This window comes from Scleropages formosus, chromosome 9 (genome assembly GCF_900964775.1).
Source record: "Scleropages formosus chromosome 9, fSclFor1.1, whole genome shotgun sequence".
NCBI lineage: Eukaryota > Metazoa > Chordata > Actinopteri > Osteoglossiformes > Osteoglossidae > Scleropages > Scleropages formosus.
Window position 1 is genome coordinate 25493248 of NC_041814.1, and position 18293 is coordinate 25511540.

Consider the following 18293-nt stretch of genomic DNA (forward strand, 5'->3'; position numbering starts at 1 on the left):
CGCGTGACACGAAGGACGCCTGTGACCCGGATGTGTCTTTCATCATCATTAGTGCAGCGCGCGCTTATCGCCATCAGGCTCGGGGAGACGCTTAAAGAGACAGACCCTCGAGACGAGCACATTGCGGCGTTAAAGGTTATATGACCTGTAACAATTCTTAACTGTCATGCTGCGTAAAACATACAACTGCTAATATTTATTTACCTGACTTCTTTGTCCAAGGGGCTTATAATATTTCATAAGAAAGTTTACAAAGACATTTATACAGCAGGGATTTCCCCCCCCCCCCCCCCTTTTTTTTTTTACCTTGATCAAAGGTACTACAGCATTGGTGGCCCGGGACCAGGACCCTTCCGACTGCTGGGCGACAACTTTAAGGACTGCGCCACCTTCTGCACAAACGTTCTTTCCATCAAGAGTTTGTAGGAAACCTCAAAGGTGAATGGAGCAGTGCTCTTCAGTGCCGTTGGGTCAACATCTGCTTTTGTTGACCACGTACACACAATTCCATCAGAATTTTCCGTTCTCCACTTGTGTCCTTAGCGTTGCCAGGGGTTTGTCCATCGTCACTGTGATCGACTCGATCCCGCTGCTCACTGGTCATCCCTTTTTTCTCTACATCTTTTCCCAGCATCAGTGTTTGAGAGATTCCCATCTCCTTAAGGTTTGCCCAAAGTATGGTAACGCTGGGAAGAGTACTCACCTGGAGCACCTGAAAACTCGTCGGTGCAGCGATCCCCTCTTCGTGCCCCACGCAGACCAACGCTGGGCTGCGATGTGAGACCACCTACTGCACATAGATGTTGGCTTTTCTTTTCACTTCACTTTCCAGGTCTTGTATGAACACCTGGCTTGAGTTAGGAGCAGAGTTCACGTATCCAAGCTCACGTCAAAGGCAAGCGGAGCATTCCATGAATACCACAGTGTTGTGCAGGGTGCAAGTCCTCCTTTGAGACAACATCTTCTTTCGGGGACGTCCGTCGGATAGCGGTGTTTGTGTGGAGCCAGGAATTTCAGATTGAAAATATGAAAATGCACCGTTTTGTTTCCAACAGCAAAATGACAAACCTGACATTGTGTATTTATTACTTTGGTAAAGAAAGGCCATTTTCGCTGATTTGCTTCTGAGAAGACCTTGATGAGTCCTTGTTAGACCTCTGAAAATACTTTCATTTCCATGTGTGTGCTTAAGTTTCCTTAAGTGCAATTTTGAGTAAAATTAAATATGCATGTTCAATGATATGGATCAGCTTAAACTCTACGTAAAATAAATACTTCAAAGCTGAATCACATACATGTGTTTAATATTAACACATTGTTTTTCTTGGCCGAAGCTTTAATTCAGTCACTTTTTACACAGCAGACTGCATTAGTGTAGCTATCCAGGGTCATTTCCTGCCCAAAGGTATTACAGCAGTAGTGGACTGTGGGACTCAAACCAACAACAATCAGTCTGCACATCAATCTCTTAAATTGTGCTACCTGTTTTTTATCAAAGCTGTAGGAGACTGACATGCTAGTTTGCTTTTCAAAGTAGTTTCCTATCTTCTATATTGTTCTTTTGGGACAGCTGGTAGCAGTTTTTAGAGCTGCTGCCTTTGTACCCAAAGGTGGCAGGTTCAAATCCCACCTTTAGCTGTAGTACCCTTGAGCAAGGTACTTCGCCTAAAAATTGCTCCAGTAAAAGTATTGAGCTGTATAAATAAGTAAACAAGTTAGCTTTATCTAAATAAGTTTCTTTGGAGAAACGCATCAGCTAAATGAATAAATATAAATCCCTATCTGTCAGTACACGTGATCATACATTTATCCGTTTTTTAAATACAGTGATAAATTGAATCCAGGGAAATTATTTTGAGATGTCTTCAAAATCCAGTTCACCCTGTTGTGCCAATTAATCATTCGTATACAGAATGACTACTGAATTAAAAAATAGCAAAGAATATCTAGGACAATCAGTGAAGACTTACAGTAGACTAATATTACATATCTAAGGGTTTTCAGTCATAAAAATAGATGTTTATGAATAACCTCTTGCTGCCCAAGTGGTATTGAGCTGTCAGTATCGCAATGCCTATTTACACTCTCCTTGTCTAAATGTGACAGTCCCGTGTCACTATTTCGATATACGTATGCCAGGGTAGCCTCCTGAAATTTCCCAGAGATCAATAAAATTTTTATGTAATTGCATGCCAGCTGGAATATTATTGTATCATATTCAATGGGTGCTTAGAACTGGTATCAGGCCTCCTTCACCTGAACAATACTTTGAGCAGTCACAGGTCACCTGAGTGGAATAAGGAATACATCCAAAGCTCACCATACTTTTTCCTGATCTTTCACTTGAAGAAATAACAAAAGGAAGAACAAGCTTCTATATGAAACAGCCAAAGCAATATTGAAATGACATCGTTGTTCACTCTAAGCTTGGAGGGCAAACATTGTCTGTAAGAATGGAAAACTACACAAATTCTTTGCTTTCAATACACCATGACAACATGGCATTTACAGACATCCATTTATACTTGTAATAAAAAGTGAGTTTAATGCTCACTATGCATTTACAAGACAGAAATGGTAACATGTATCCAGGGTACGTGATCTGGGCTGAGTGTGGAGGGAGCTGTGTTTATTTTCAGTTGCTGCCGTTTTTTCATTTCTCTACCCCTGTGGTGTGCAAACAGCATAATGCTTAATCATTTCTTTTTGACAGGGTTATTGGAAATCTTTCATATGCTACACATTTGCGTTATATTCTGTTTTAATGTAATTACAGAGAGTAATAAGAATTAACAAGAAGTGGAATCTTAATCAACAGCACTCCCCCCGGGCACTTTTCAATTAAATTAATACTCAATATCATGCGACAGCACAGTTCTGTGCTACACTGGACTGTTTCCAAAGAAAACATCCCACAAGCAACAGCAGAAGGAAAAAAAAAAAAAATTTACACAAAGTACCGCAGAATCACAAGGTCACCATCGTCGTCAAGATCATCATCATCGTCATCTCGCGGTCCACGTCGCATCCTCCATCGCAATGCTGTGCTCACCTTCCCTTATAGAAAATATCACTGCTTGGCAGAAGGAAACAAAAATGATGACAGGATACACTGACTGCTCACCTTATGAACACAGTCTGAATGGAACTCTGTTCTTAACTCAACATGTCCTTCTTTCCAAAGTCACTTATAACACTAAGTCAAAACTAATAAAAGGTAAATAATACAGATTTCCTTTGGTTCATGCACTCGCTCCGTAGATCCTGTAAAAACCTGACAGATCTATAATAAATAAAAAAACCTGACATTTCATTATTTTTAACTCCAAAGTGTTTCAATCAAGCTATTAAAATGCATAGTCTCCACAAATTCCTGTTTATTTTCAGTTGTTGGCCAACTTTTCCCATAAACGTGCAGCGATCCTCAGCACACCAGAAACGAGCTGTAAAAGCCGTGGAAGAGAGTTCCATTAACGCACGCAACACTTGTGTCATTTGGGTGTGCTTTGGTGCCAAGTAACGGTCGATGCAGATACGTCGCGACCGCTGCAGACATTTTTTGAAAACAGAAGATACTTTAATAGAACGTTGAGGAAAACTCTTTAAAATTTATGAAGTGGAAAATGTTTGCCTAAGTCGAACATTCGTGATACAACGAGGCACTGTAATCACCTCCATTCGGGAATTTCTGCTCCGTTACAGGAAACAAAAGCACTTTTCACAAATGAACATTTTACACTTGTAAAACGATGTTGTTTGTACCACATTTGTGCTATAACATCTTGTATTTAGAATGATAAATATCCTACTTGCAAAACAGACAACAGACAATTAAAAGCTCAACGTAAACGCACCTCCTGTCCTACTGTGTAAGATTTATAGGCCCGGGGATCTTCCATGAGAGCTGTGCCTGTGAACTGGAGCACCGGAGTCTTCTTGTGTAAAAGCACATCCAAGTGTTCTACTCTATTAATGTTAAAATATTATTTTAAAAAAAAAAAAAAAAAAAAACTGCACACCACAGACAAGTTTTCACAAAAACTGCATGATGTCATAAGTAAAATCAGACGTTTTGCGCTTATGATTTTACTTGCATTTTTACATTTTAATTCATGACAGAGGGAAATTTAATTGTACAGACGACTAAATGTTCACTGCACTTGAGCCATGAGATTCAGAGCCGCTTAGAGAAAACATCGAAATAATTCATAGGAAAGTTCACTATATATCCTTTCAAGTCATAAAATGAGTATACATAATATATATATACACATATATACTAAATATAGAGCATAGAGAAGAGTATCCATACATACTAATTAGGTGTTAATTTACCACAGGGATTGTTTTTTTTTTTTTATTTATTATTGTAACATTTTAAGTATCAACACAGCAAATAAATTTGAGGGTCACAAAGATATAGGTTTGGCTTCTATCAAACCCTTCGTACAACAGACAAAGATTTTCACTGTATAACAACAGACAGAACACACTGCCAAATAAAGCAAGTCTTTACACAAAAAAAAAAAAAAAAAAAAAAAACTCATCTAAGTTAATGTCCGTCCGCAGTGAAATTCTGTAGAAGATTAACCTGGAGATCAATTTCTGACAATGATAAAAAGGATATGTAGGTATGAATCCCTCTGGACTGAGTTATGCTATTTTTTTTTTCCCACCGCTAAAAATATTTGCATCTTTAAGGCAAAAAAAGCTGATCCACTTTCTGGAGATGTGAGTATGGAGCACACAGTTTGGCATTAAAACAGAGGAGGAATAACGAGATGCTACACATGGAGAGGGTTCAAGGTTTACTGGGGAGTTGAGCAAAGGGGACATGGCGATAGCATGACCAACACACGAAGGTGGAGAACGCAGGTGCAGCTGAAAAGTGTCAAAGCGGGTTCTGGACTACAACGTACAGCAATACTGTTGCATTTCCCAGCTCCATGTGTACAGTATAGAGTTTCAGCAACTTCCATACAGAAGTTTAGCTTGGTCGAGATACACCAAAGCAATAACTATATACAAAACGTAAATGATAAATACAGAATTAAAACAGTCCAGATTTTCTTCTCTTCTTCAGTTTGAAAATGGCTGGCAGCTCTCGACAAAGTCTTATTTTTCTTTCCTTTGTTTTCCTTCTGATTTTCTTAAATGTGTGTCACTTTAGATAACCAAAGTGGCCAGGAAGTTCCTGGGCATAAACTGATTAAAATACTCAGATGGCCTTGTAGTGTTTTAAATAATTCAGCTTTGAAGTCAAAAAGGGGCACGAACAATGCAAATTGAAAAATTAACAAAATTTAAAATAAAATTAAAAAAAAAAAAACAAAAATCGATTATAGTAACTGACGAGAAAATCAAATGCAAGTAGATTATGAATGCAATCCTCCAAAAGCTGGTCTTTTTAGGTGAACTTTAAACCATATCTGCAGGAGGCAGGACAGACCTCAGAGAGCTCGACAACAGTTGTGAAGGACTTGGTGTCGCTCTCGACGGACAGCCATCTAGTAAATGGGTCGACTTCGGGGGTCTGGGCTGGAGTGGGGTGGGGAGGGGGGTGGTAGGGTGTTAAGAAAAGGTTAGTAGGCCCAACCAGTCAAGTAGAAGGGAGACTGCTTCAGCAACACCCGCCTCCGGCCTGCTGGCCCCCTTGGTTGCCCCCGAGCGTGGCGTTGGTGGCGGCGTGCTGAGGTCCGATTTTAATGCCGTTCGCCTGAGGAAGGAAAGGAAAAAAAAAAAAGCAAAGCAAACCCATTACTCGCACACAGAGCTCTGCCCTCTGCGGTGTGTGTGTATGCACGCGTGCTCGTCTCAGTTCATGCACGAGTGCACGTTTGAGTCCCTCTTCCCGGACTCATACTGTATACGCATGTCCCACTATATATGGCTGACGGTGCTGAGCGTTTCTGCTTGAGCGTTAAAGGTGACTAAGAGTCCCACACACACACACACACACACACACACACACACACACACACACACACACACACACACAGAGAGAGAGAGAGAGAGACAGACAGAGCAGTGTGTACTAAAGCACGAAGGTTAACTGAAAGAGATGAGGGGGTCTGCCCCGGTCCCTGCAGGCCTCGATAAATTTCCCCGTTTTGGACGGCGCTGCAGAGGCGAAGGGCACAGGAGCACTCCGTGTCATCAATAATTTCTGCAATAACCCCAAAACATGGCAGCAAGCCAGGCTCTCCCTCACACACCCCCTTCTTTTCACACACACGCACGCACGCACTGCATGGCCCCCCACTCCCCATTCATCACACACACACGCTCCTGTTCCCTCAAGTGGTTTCGAGCGCAAAAAAAGCGCCGCGCTCCAAGAGAAGTAACACAGTAGTTACTGAAATTAAGCTCTTAAGGAAACTCGGCGTCACACTAAATCTCAGATTTATAGTGCTTGGCAGAGAGTTTCACTACACCAGTAGCCCTGGGGTTCTGGCACGTAGCTCTATTGACATCAGCTGATGCGGTTTTGACTTTGTGCCTCGACTCCCCCCTCCGCCCCGTTCCCCCGTCTACCCCGCCGCCACCCCTTCAGCCCTAATAAAAAGCACGTCCAGTAGCTAAACGGGTCACACCTCATCTAAGTAGGTAGTAACCTTACGAGATGTTATGGAGTAGTTACGACTTGGCGGGCGGCCAGTTCCAGAGGGGGCTCGTGGATTTTCTTCTACATGTGTTAGAGTTTATCCACTCGCACAGATCGAAAGGAAACAAATCCATGTATTACCGCGGTACGCAGGGATTCCGATGTTTCAACAGTGGAATGCCGCCGACGTTTATTTCTGAGTAACAGTTCAACAACGGGGAAAGAATCGACACACAGACAGGCACACGACTCACCCCAGTGTATGTTTCGTGACTAAGACATTCGAGGAGTTACATTTTGTGAATGCACATTTTTACAAAAAAACACTTTTTGGGGAACATTAGTTTAATTCAGCAAAAAAAGTCCATTTCACCCAAGCCTAAGGGTCAAAGCTGATGAGCGTCCTATGCCAATGAGAGGAAGGCTATGTATTCGGAGAGGGGCTTGTAATGAGACCATCGCTCTAAGAGTTGTGATATGTTGCGCACAGGGAATCAGTAAAACTGAACAGCTTCAGCATAAAAGCAATACAGCGGATGTTGTTTCTCTCCAGTAGCACTGCTATTCACAAGGGCGACCAGAGACAATGGCTGCAAACTGAAATGCTACAATCTGCAAACCACTCACTCCCTAACGCTTTAGGGTAAATGTCTACAACCTGCAGGTGAGCCCACAAAAATAACCTTATCCTGAGTGTTATGGAGCACAGTGTCACAAAAACGCACTCTTGCTGGCACCTCTTTCTTGGCAGGAACCCCAAAGTAAAAACAGAAATCAACCATTGTACATGTTAACCACTTACCACGGTACACTATAAAGCTGTTAAAAATGTCTGTACGTCGTTTACCTGAGAGACTAAGGACAAAACAAAGACCACATCTCCGTCTGCGCAAAACACTCAAGACAAGAGAGTGCAGAGCTGCTGCGCATCTGCAAGTGAACAGTATAGATTCCCTGTTTATCGGTGCATCTGCCAATCCCATCCCCCTCACGCACAAGCGCTCCGAACCAGCAGTGAGCCCACAGCCGAGACGGCACCTGCGCGCTCCGGGAGGACCGCACAAACGGGCCTCTGTCTGCTCCCGTCGCTTCGCTGTGACATCATGTCATGTGATCTGGGCATCCGAGGCCCCAAAGGGGACGAGTAAACCTCTGCATCCTTGTATTGCATGCGCGCGTGTGTGTGTGTGTGTGTGCGCTCGCTGTTGTGTTGCAAATGTTGGGCATTTTAACACACACATAACTGCACCTCTGCATTGCGCCCCTCATATGTGCAGCAGATGTGAGAGAGGAATGAGAGATGCATCAGCAATCAGAGTTGCCAAACAGGAGGTCGGCGCCACTTCTGGACTCAATGACAGTCGAGCAGCTCAAGAAAAATTAAACACTTCAGCTGATGACTGATGCACCTAACCCCTGAAATCTGGAGGCTTTGACTTACCTTGGTGCGTCAGTACCTAAAAAAAACAATTCCCAGCAACCTATTACATGTATTACTATCCAAATAACTACAGTAAACATCGCAACATTAAACTTTCAAATAGGTATTTACACATCAGCATAACGCCTTTCAATACAATCTTATTGTTCTCATATTCCTGGAGAGAGCAAGAAGAAATGGCATTGTTTACAACTGATCAACTGAGGAAATAAACAAAGAGATGGAAAGGATGCAATGCCCAATCACCCACAGGGGACTTTGTTATGTCTAGTAGCGCTCTTTAGTTTCGCAAGGAAGTAGCAGGCAAATTTCTGTTGAAAATGAGGTGAGCTGCTGCTGTTGCTAAGTGCCATTTAGCTGACGTTGATTCCTAGCGACCGCATAAATAGAGCGTCTCCAGAGACCTCTGTCCTTCACTTGTGTCCTCAGTGCTGAAATTGATGCGTCCGTTGTTGTAGTGTAGCAACAACTTAGTTTCCGACCATTTTTCAGCCTTTTCTGGTCCACTAGGGCCTTAAGTCTCAGACATGTCGCACTCAAATTATGTTTTTATGTGAATTTTAGAATAATTACTGAAACAATTACAGAGTGAAAAAAATTGTACAAGGTTTTTTTTACAGGAACTACTTGTCTCATGAGAAAGAGTAGGACATGCATAAGGCATGTGCTGAGTCTTAACATTAATTTGATTTAGATGTTTTGAAGATAGTGAAGGATAAATAAAGTTTCAGATTTATTTTTTGGAGTAAATAAGATAAAAATGGCATGTAGTACAGACACATGTTCAAATGAATATAGTGAAAAGCTTGAGCTTGGTAAGCAAAGTTCACTCTTTTAACCATGGTAGAAACAATGCATCCATAGACATGTTTTTGTCCATCCCATTAAAACATGATGTTAAACCAGACCTCAAAGTACACAAACTGTACGCAACAGAGAATCACAATATTGTTGATGATTAATAGATGCCAATATTGCCAGCTTCTTTTAAAACTAAACTTCAAGGTAGGTGCAAGAGTGTGTATTAGCATATATTAAGGAGAGAAGTTGTCAGAACCGCTTGTCCCATACGGGGTTGCAGAGAACCAGAGCCTACCCAGGAACACAGGGCGTAAGGCCGGAGGGGACACACCCAGGACGGGACGCCAGTCCGTCGCAAGGCACCCAAAGCGGGACTCGAACCCCAGACCCACCGGAGAGCAGGACTGTGGTCCAACCCACTGCGCCACCGCACCCCCCCAAGGAGAGAAGTTAATAGCGGAAAAGTTAAACAGCAGTAATAGAACTGATGAACGATGATTTGTGAGTGTCAAAAACAACATACCTCGTTGTTTATATCAAAGACACCTTCCTGGATCTTCTCATAGATCTCCTTCGCTGTGTTGATGAATGCCTGAAAGACACATTGGACATGTGGGACAAACAGCAGGGCAAAGCTGGTCCAACAGTGTATGACAGTATGGACTCTACGCCACTACACTTGGAACAGGCACATGGTCATCTGGCAAAAGGAAAAAGGCTAAAACGTGTCAAGTGTGCATGAGGTGCACAGGAGGACAGCGGTTACAACTGACGCCTTGCACCTGATGGAAGCGGGACCGAATCATAACCCTTGCCGTATTACTTCGATTGGGGTACTAACCCAGAATTCATCCAGTAAAAATTACCCTACTACGTGTAAATCACTGTAATTGCTGATGTGGGTGAGAGCTGCTGATGTGAACTGTAAACCAGTGTCTACAGAGTCCCTCCCACAACCCGCTTGGCGGAGCAAAGCTTTAGCTGCTCCTGATCCCGTGTGTGGAAATGAAGGAGAAATGAACGGGCTGGTGCGTCGGCCGCGCGCCCTGGAAGCGCTTTAGCGCTGAACCCGCCGCGGGAGCTTTGTTTCCCAATTAACAGCAGCGATACGTCTTCACCTATAGGGCCCCGGCGCTCCCTGGAGTAATCAATCTGCTGCAGCTCAATTACCACGCGGAGCAGAGCAGAGTGCTGTGCACGGGGGGCGCTGTGAACCAGGGTGGGGCCACAAATGAATATGCATGGCCTCTAAGTGGGTGATCGAAACTTCACACAGGGCCAGGAGAATTCATGGCAAGCTAATGAGACGAATTAATCAAAAAAAAAAAAAAAAGGGGGGGGGTATAAGGGGGAGGGCGATGTCGCCTGAGACTAGGGCGTCCTCGGGCCACTTTCCCATCTTAAGTATGCAGGGCTTGGCGCAACGCCAGCCGCAAATTGATTCTTTTCCGTTCGCTTGCTCTCCACGTACATGCAGATGAGAGCGCTCTGATATCCACGCACACACACGGGCGCGCACGCAAGGGATTCCCTAAAACGTTACACCTGCTAGAGCGGAGGCGGCGCGAGTTCCACTCTCATTCGTCCGCAACGGCGTGGCTCTGCGGGGAATTCCCGCCCGCTCACGCACAACCCGGAGCGTGGAGAACCGCCGTCGAACCGCGAGCCGAGGGCCCGGCCTTCGCCCTCGCGTCGACACCGCGGCCACGAAACTGCAACGAACGCCGCTGCCGCCGGTGGAATTGCCCAAGAGGACCACCCCCCTCTGTTATAATAGCCACCTTTACATGAAAAAAAAAAAAAATTAACAACGCTGCTCCCTTGGCAGCCTGTTTCAGTTCCGTCTTTATGAGTGGGAGGTTTTTTTTTTTTTTTTTTTTTTTTTTTTTTAAAATAAAAAAATTAAAAAAAAAGAGCGGCCTCTGTGGCATAATGAGCTGCAGTGAGGTACTTCTGGTATTTCAGATGCTTCTCGTCTCCTGAACGACAGGGCAGATTGATTGATTCCAGTAAATGTCACCACATACAGGGCGGTGAGAGACGGCAGGGACATGCTGCTCCAGAGCCGTAACCCACGCCTCGCTCGTATGTTCGTACCAAAGTTCAGAGCGCAAGGCTCCGTCGAAGTGCTAATGTTAGTCTTTGTGTTACCATTACTTAGCAAATCAACAGCAAGGGGGACACGTGGTGGTGGGGGGGGGGGGACAAAGCGATGGATTTTTATTTTCTTCTGCTGCCACCTAGTGGACCCCCAAAGATGCTGTGTTAAGCGACATCCTCATAAATCCTCGGGATCTAATTTTCCATAACAAGGACAGGGAGACACTTTGCTACGTGCTTAATCACAAGGCAAGAAGCAAATGACAAATACAGGGCTGTACTCGCACAAATGTAATAAATAAATAACAACAATGGAAAAAAAACTGAAAATGTTTAAAGGATGATTTCTCAAGAACTGTGTCAGTGTCACAGTGTCCTAAAGCTGCAGGCTGCACTGACAGGAATACCTTGTGGGTTGGCAGACAAGCTCCCCCAGCAGACAAGATGTATTATTTTTTCTTGAACAAACCTACACATTCAACACTATTAGGCTGCAAAGGGTAAGAATGACTTGGTTTGTGGTTAGTAGCTTTGCATCTAGAATGCTTTCCTGAGAACTGAGAAACAAGTTGTGGTACACTGCTTTTTGCATGACAGCAAAGAAAAAAGTACCCAGAAAAAAGTACAATATACTATTCAGATGAAGACATTTTGCATTTATAAGAAATGAGACAATGGTTTTTTTTTTTTTTTTTTTTAAAAACCTGTGTTTGTTTTCTACCGAGAGCATATTATGCAGCTGGGGGGAGGGGGAAAAAAGTTTGCACGGAAAGCAGCGTTACCTCTTCTACGTTTGACGCCGTCTTGGCAGAGGTTTCCATGAAGATGAGGCCATGTTCTCGAGCAAAGGCCTCCCCTTCTTCCTTCTTCACCTCCCTCCGGGACTCCAGATCACTGGAAGTATACACCGCACAAGACCATCGCGTTCAGTGCATCACTTTCTAACGTGTGTCATTCAGTGCCTGTCACTTAACACGCACACTGCTCTGCAATAGAGCTAAAAACAGAAAAGCCATTTACACATTTTAAGAGCAAGAATTTTTTTTTTTTTTTTTAAAAAGTCTTTAAACCACAACTCAAACTCTTTTTGAGGAAGTTATGAAACTATTCTCATGTACTGGGCAACAAAAAGCATCTTATTGCTATGGTCCACAATCAAAGCTCCATCTTCAATTGTGCTGTTGAATCAAGTGTCAAGTTTTCCGGAAGAATTTCGCAGTAACTCAAACGAATGTCGGTATATTGGGCCACCTTTCCGAAACACCACGGCGCTACATGATTATGCCAACTAAATACTGTAACTCTTGTGTTGTACATCTGGATGCATCTCACTTTATTCATTCAGTGTCTGTGCTGCTCTTACCTAGTTCTGCTTTGTTGTGAGTTATATACAAAAAAGTAGCAGAGGACAAGATCGTGGACAAATAAGCACACAAGGAAATGAGACACCTCTTGTTTCCGATGAGCATGATGACCATGTTGGAGTTGGAATGCTGACGTGCATCTTCTAACCAGGTCGTCAAGTGGTTGAAGGTGTCCCTTCTGTCAAAACCCAGAGAGCAGAACTGAGACACTAAGTCATTCTTTTCGGTTATAAGTCACTGATAAGAAAAAACAATGAAAATTTCAACTGAACCACAAACAATTAAAAACTACATCACACACACGTTGGAAGGCCAAGCGTGACACCACAGCCTTGCCTGCAAATCACACATGCAGACAAAGAAAATCTTCCTTCCGCTCTGCTGGGCTTCTTTTAAATCTCAGCGTAAAAGAGATAAGAGGTGACGTGTGAATGTGAGCAGGATTTTACCTTGTGATGTCATACACTAAGAGTGCTCCAGCGGCTCCTCTGTAGTAGGACCTGGTGATGGATCGGAAGGATTCCTGACCAGCCTGTGGGAGGGAGGGAGGGAGGGAAGGAATGAGAGACACTTCAGTCAGAGACACAAAACAGAGCAACACTGCCACACTTCCGGAGCAAACTCTTGGTCTGTGACGCCCCCCCAGCTCCTGGTGTAGTTATGCGAGTGCCTGCGAGTATGCATGCACGTGCGTGCACGCACACGCACCCGCACATATGGGTATGGACACGAGCGCACGCACACACACTCGTACATATGGGTATGGACATGGGTGCACGCACACCCGCACATGTGCGCATAGACACGCGCGCACGCACGCACGCACACACACACACACACACACACACAAATGTCTATTCTCCCTTTCCAACAAAAGGACTTCTCAACCCTCCCAGGGCAATCCTTGAAAACCCAGTGTGGTGAATGGCCCCACAGTGCATGAATCATTACCGCAGAGCAGAATAAACTCCTAGCAACTGGAACTGTGGAGGGGCCCAGTGAAAGGGTGGCTATGAGGTAGCACCTCGCATTTGAATTCAATAACCCGCTCCCCGGGCAGCTGTTGACATTAGAATAAATAGGGGCCATTGTAAATAAATGATGAATGACACTTTCATGCCCACCAGCTGCCAGAGTAAAGGTTACGGGAAGGCCAATGATGCAGATTTAGCGGGTTGCATCACCACCACCTCCCCCATCACTCATCCTAATAAATGCTTGGGACTGAACCATAAGGGTTTCAAGGGGGGGACGAAAAGTTACCCACGTAACCAGTGGGAAAATCCACATTTTATCATCGTGTGTGATTTCTACATCAAATCTGAATTTGCCGTGTGTCCATGTCTCAAGGCAGAAAATGTACCAAACTATAAAATGTACAACATTTCGCAGCATGAGGTGATAGTGGTACTTTTGGAGGGCACTGGTCTAACACATGTCTGAGAAAAAGACTTTCATGCTCTAAATGTAGAGCTAATTAAAGCAGGACATCAATTGCAATGCAGCATGTTGCCAAGGTTTTTTTTTTTTTTTTTTTTTTTTTTAAAAAAAAAAAGGTTCAAACCTCAGTTTTGAAAAGTGATACACTTTGTACTAAAAATCATACTATTATCATTCAAATTAAGTGTAACAAATGCTAATTCTGAGCGCTTCAAGCTTTCCAGTAGAAACTAACGCTCGAACGATTTAAAAATGCGACTTTGGCTCCACCTTGAGACCGATGGATAAATTACCACCACACGCTTGTTCTGCACAGAAAACACAAAAGCAAAGATATGAGCAGACGCCTTGGCTAATCGCATGAAAGGTGAAATAAGTTTAAAGGGCACTCCAAGTTGCTGGCGGAGGGTTTTCTTGAGTCTTAAGAGGAACAGAATCCATACCCTCCCTGCCTGTCACAGTGAGGAGTTGCAGGTGACGACATGGGACATGGGACAGGGTTCCCAACTTCCCTACTCACCGTATCCCAGATCTGCAGCTTGATCTGTTTTCCATCGATAGTGATCATTCGTGCACCGAATTCTACACCTGTTGAAAAAGGGAACAAAGGAGGCATGAAATAAATGGCACACAATATATTCCACGAACCTGCCTGAACTCCATGCAGTGGAGCGAAATTGAAGCGGACAGCATTTTCCCGAATGAGACGAGAAGCAGCTCTGCGGATATTAAAGCCCTAAACTGTGGATAAGGGTCACTGCGCACGTGTATCCATGATATGTCAGAAAAAAGGAAGTGCATTTTGCATTTTGAACGTACAGAGATCGAAACGTTACACTGACTCAGGCAACGGGCCTGACGGAGTTTTGTTGAGCATCTCACTTGAAGGCCTGTGTGTCATGTGCTGCTGAGTGTGTGTTTTCCCCAGAACACAGTAGCTGTGATTTCAGCAGATACCGATCTCCCTAAAAGAGGAACAGTGTCTCCTGACAAATGATGAACGTGAAACATCTCTGAAATTATTACAAATCATTCACACGAAACAAAGCTTCATACTAGATTTACTGTGAATAACTGCACTAAAGATTTTATTAGCCAATGCAAAGGTTGCAGCTGGTTATTCTGACAGTAATTCAGGTGGAAGACCCTGTTCAAAAGTAAAAAGAAAAACAAGCGTCTTCCTGCAATCTGAAGCAGCAGTCAAGCATTTACACACAAATGCCCTCAACCATGACGCCACCTACTTCCTGACATGCAAGGTTAGAGCAAAAAAAAAAAAAAAAAAAACTTATTGCCAATATGTCAATCTTATTCAAGATTAAGTAGTGTAGTCTACAAAACACACACTTAATGCAAAATCTTTCAAGGTTAAAAAAAAATAATTACAGTAGTTTAACAGTATCAGTTAGTTCATCGCTAAGTACCAATGCTGTGTGTGCACATATGCAAATCCAGTGTGAACTGGATCCATTTGTCCATCATGAGAAGAGAAATTGCCTGCGCTGAAGACTTCACCGGTCACCGACATTAACAGTTTGTGTTTGTAGATGTCCTGCGGGCCAGTGAGATTGAAACAGTGAGGGAACAGGAGGATTTCCAAGCTTATCCCATCTGCGTGGTGATTATACACACACACACACACACACACACAAAAAATGCTGGAACAAATCATCATCCCGTCTGCTGCAAAACAGGACAGACCTCAAACCCAACACTAGACACAAAAAGAAAACTACTCTGATCGGCAGTGTTGGAAAAACACAAGTGTTTGCCACAGAAACTAACACTGTGTAACAGAGAGCTCTGTGGACTGGGATCAGAGATTAACCTTATGTATATACAAGTTCAGAAATACATGGGTTTCTGGCATTGTCTTTGTTATCTTTTTTCAGTTGTTTGTTGCAGAATGAACAAACCCCGTATTTACACTGGCAGCTGACAGATGGTTAAAAAAAAAAAAAAAAAAACAGGACAGCGATGCTGAGCCACCTTAATTCAACTCACTTTCACAGTGTCTACCGCTCATGTCTGGTGTTCCTGGGTGTTTGTTCAATAACAAGTCAATAAATGATGTGCTGGGGATTGTCGTGGAGATGGCTGTCGAGATGACTTTCTTATTTTCAGTCATTTTAAGTTATATTTAATTTTAAGCTAGCTTCAACTCAATAACAATAAAATTATCCATACAGAGCATTTTTATTTATTAAAGCAGGGTTTAATAGAATCTATCCAGCAAATAAACGGGAATTTGTATTATTACACTTTCATTGATTGTCACTTTGTGGTACAAGTGACTTTGGATTTAATAAATTGATTGACAAACTGACTTCTAGGCCCAATTGTACTTGTAAGCTCGTGAGCCAATGTACACGATGTCATAAATATATCTGATCTAAAGAGCCTGTTAGTCGGTAGTCGTGAATAAGGATGTCATCCAAAACCAAACAGTTCACACTTAGTCCCTCCGAAAGATGCTGAGCCAGCTGACACTGCAGAGTCACCAGTAAACAAAGTCTGCTGGTATAATCTCATAAGGCAGCATGTTGCTTATAATGCATTTAAGACATTTATATCTTACCGAGGCAGTTTACCACATCAAACCAGTTAGAATCCCTACAAATCAGAATGTCAGCAGTCTTTACTTCAACAAAACATCACCTCTAGAGCTTTTTCAGACGCATCTCTCATGACCAAACTGATAGAATATGACAAGACCTATTTGAGCATTGCAATACTTGAAAGAGGTCTTAAAACTGGCATTTAACTTCAAGCCATAATAAATGGAAATATCCTGGCAACTGACACCATTTTCACACCACATCTATGCCTTGTTTTACAAACTCCACACCAGTTTCATGCTTACTACAAATAAATCATTACAATTATTTTTTCCCCCAAAAAGTGGTTACATCTTTTTGACTGAAGGCATGTGACTTCATAAATCTGACAGATGTGCATTAAAAAAAAACTGGTGCTATTATAAGTCAGTACTCATGAAACAGATGGCACACTTGTGTGTCTTCATAGTCACGTCATGGTCGAAAACCGCCTGTCCTGAGCGGGGTCGTGGCGAGCCGGAGCCTGAGCCGGCAACACCGGGCACAAGGCCGAAAGGGGAGGGGGACACACCCCGGATGGGTTGCCAATCAGTCAGAAGGCACCCCAAGCAAGGCTCGAACCTCAGACCCACCACACAGCGGGCACTAGCTAACCCGCCACGCCACCGCGTCTTCATAGACATTACTCATATTAATTGTTTCATGCTGTCTGGATTTATAGTGTCTTGCACCCTGAGGGAGCATCTGGAGAAAGGTCCTTTACTAAAATCATATTAATCTGAACTGAACATTAAACCTCAAGAACTGGTTAAGATATGATTTTTATTGAATTCAGAACTAGGACAACAATTCAATAAAAGGCAGAAAATACAAAAAAAAAAAAGAAAGAACAAATCAGCATCTTACCGATGGTGAGGTCATGCACTGGTTGAAAGCGCTTATCTGTGAACTGTAATAATAAACAGGATTTTCCCACTCCTGAAAAAAAGCAAAAAAATATTCATTAGCACTGCTTTGTATTATACTTTATAGTAGCAGACAGTTGTCATGGCAAACTAGTGCAAAAAACAAAAAATAAATAAAATAGCAAAAATACAGGAGTACAAAGATGACCAAGATGTATAGAACTCCAATTTAAATTAATATTAATTACACTGAATATTTAATAAAAACCCCATTGGCCACCAAGTTTCTCCAAAATTCAATGAAATCAGAAACACTTGAACAAACTTTTGTTCGCTGGACGACGTGCACAAGGTGTACGAGGTGCTCCCCCTTCCTCCCACACAATGCCTTAGGTTCATTGGGGCGAACTTTTAAAGAAATCTGGGATGAATAAATCAAAAAGATATAAAAAGCTGAGCTCCCCTTCATAAAGCCATGCTACGTGGTGCTCATGGATAGAGAGCGAATTGACGGAGATTCGTGGACGGGGAAAACCTGGGATAGAACACTTTAGCAGCTACAGTTCACACTTAGCTTTCTCTACTTATCTAAGCCTTACTTTATTAGCCTTAAAATGTATTAGCTATTTTACTGATGTAATAAGCAAGTATCTGTATTTGAGCAAATTTCTGTACAATGCTGCAAATACATTATGCAAGGTACAAATACAGTACTGTACTGTAAACACCAGGACTGCCCTCAAAAACAACTTTTATACTCTTATTAATGACAGACAATTTTAAAAATAAAACAAATTCAAACTTTTTTTGACACAAATACAACCTCTGCAAGTCTGGTGACACTGGATGGCGATAAAGCACGTAGAAAGACACGGCCACAAAACATTGAGCAAGTTATCTGCCACGGATCATATAATGAGAAGCCACATAGCAGGCGCCATCTGAACCGCATATTAAAATTAAAAAACACAGGCCTCTACACATAAAACCCACCTGGAATGTACATATGCGTGGGCGAAACGCTGTAACGGGGCTATAAATCCATCTGTTCATATCTGTGAACGCTGTTCACGACCAACT

At 42.9% G+C, this 18293-nt stretch overlaps 1 protein-coding gene across 2 annotated transcripts in view; it reads right to left on the reverse strand.

Annotated features, from left to right (window-relative positions):
* Positions 1-4343: 4343 nt before the first annotated feature.
* rab2a (RAB2A, member RAS oncogene family) overlaps positions 4344-18293 on the reverse strand; it is a 29048-nt gene continuing 15098 nt past the window's right edge. For both annotated transcript variants that reach the window (XM_018744316.2, XM_018744315.2), the window contains exons 2-8: positions 17215-17286; positions 14271-14338; positions 12760-12842; positions 12396-12488; positions 11729-11840; positions 9370-9438; positions 4344-5716 (exon numbers count right to left, since the gene is read on the reverse strand). In XM_018744316.2, the coding sequence (XP_018599832.1) occupies positions 5621-5716; positions 9370-9438; positions 11729-11840; positions 12396-12488; positions 12760-12842; positions 14271-14338; positions 17215-17286 (593 nt within the window). In that variant the 3' untranslated portion in view covers positions 4344-5620. The remainder of the gene's footprint in view (positions 5717-9369; positions 9439-11728; positions 11841-12395; positions 12489-12759; positions 12843-14270; positions 14339-17214; positions 17287-18293) is intronic.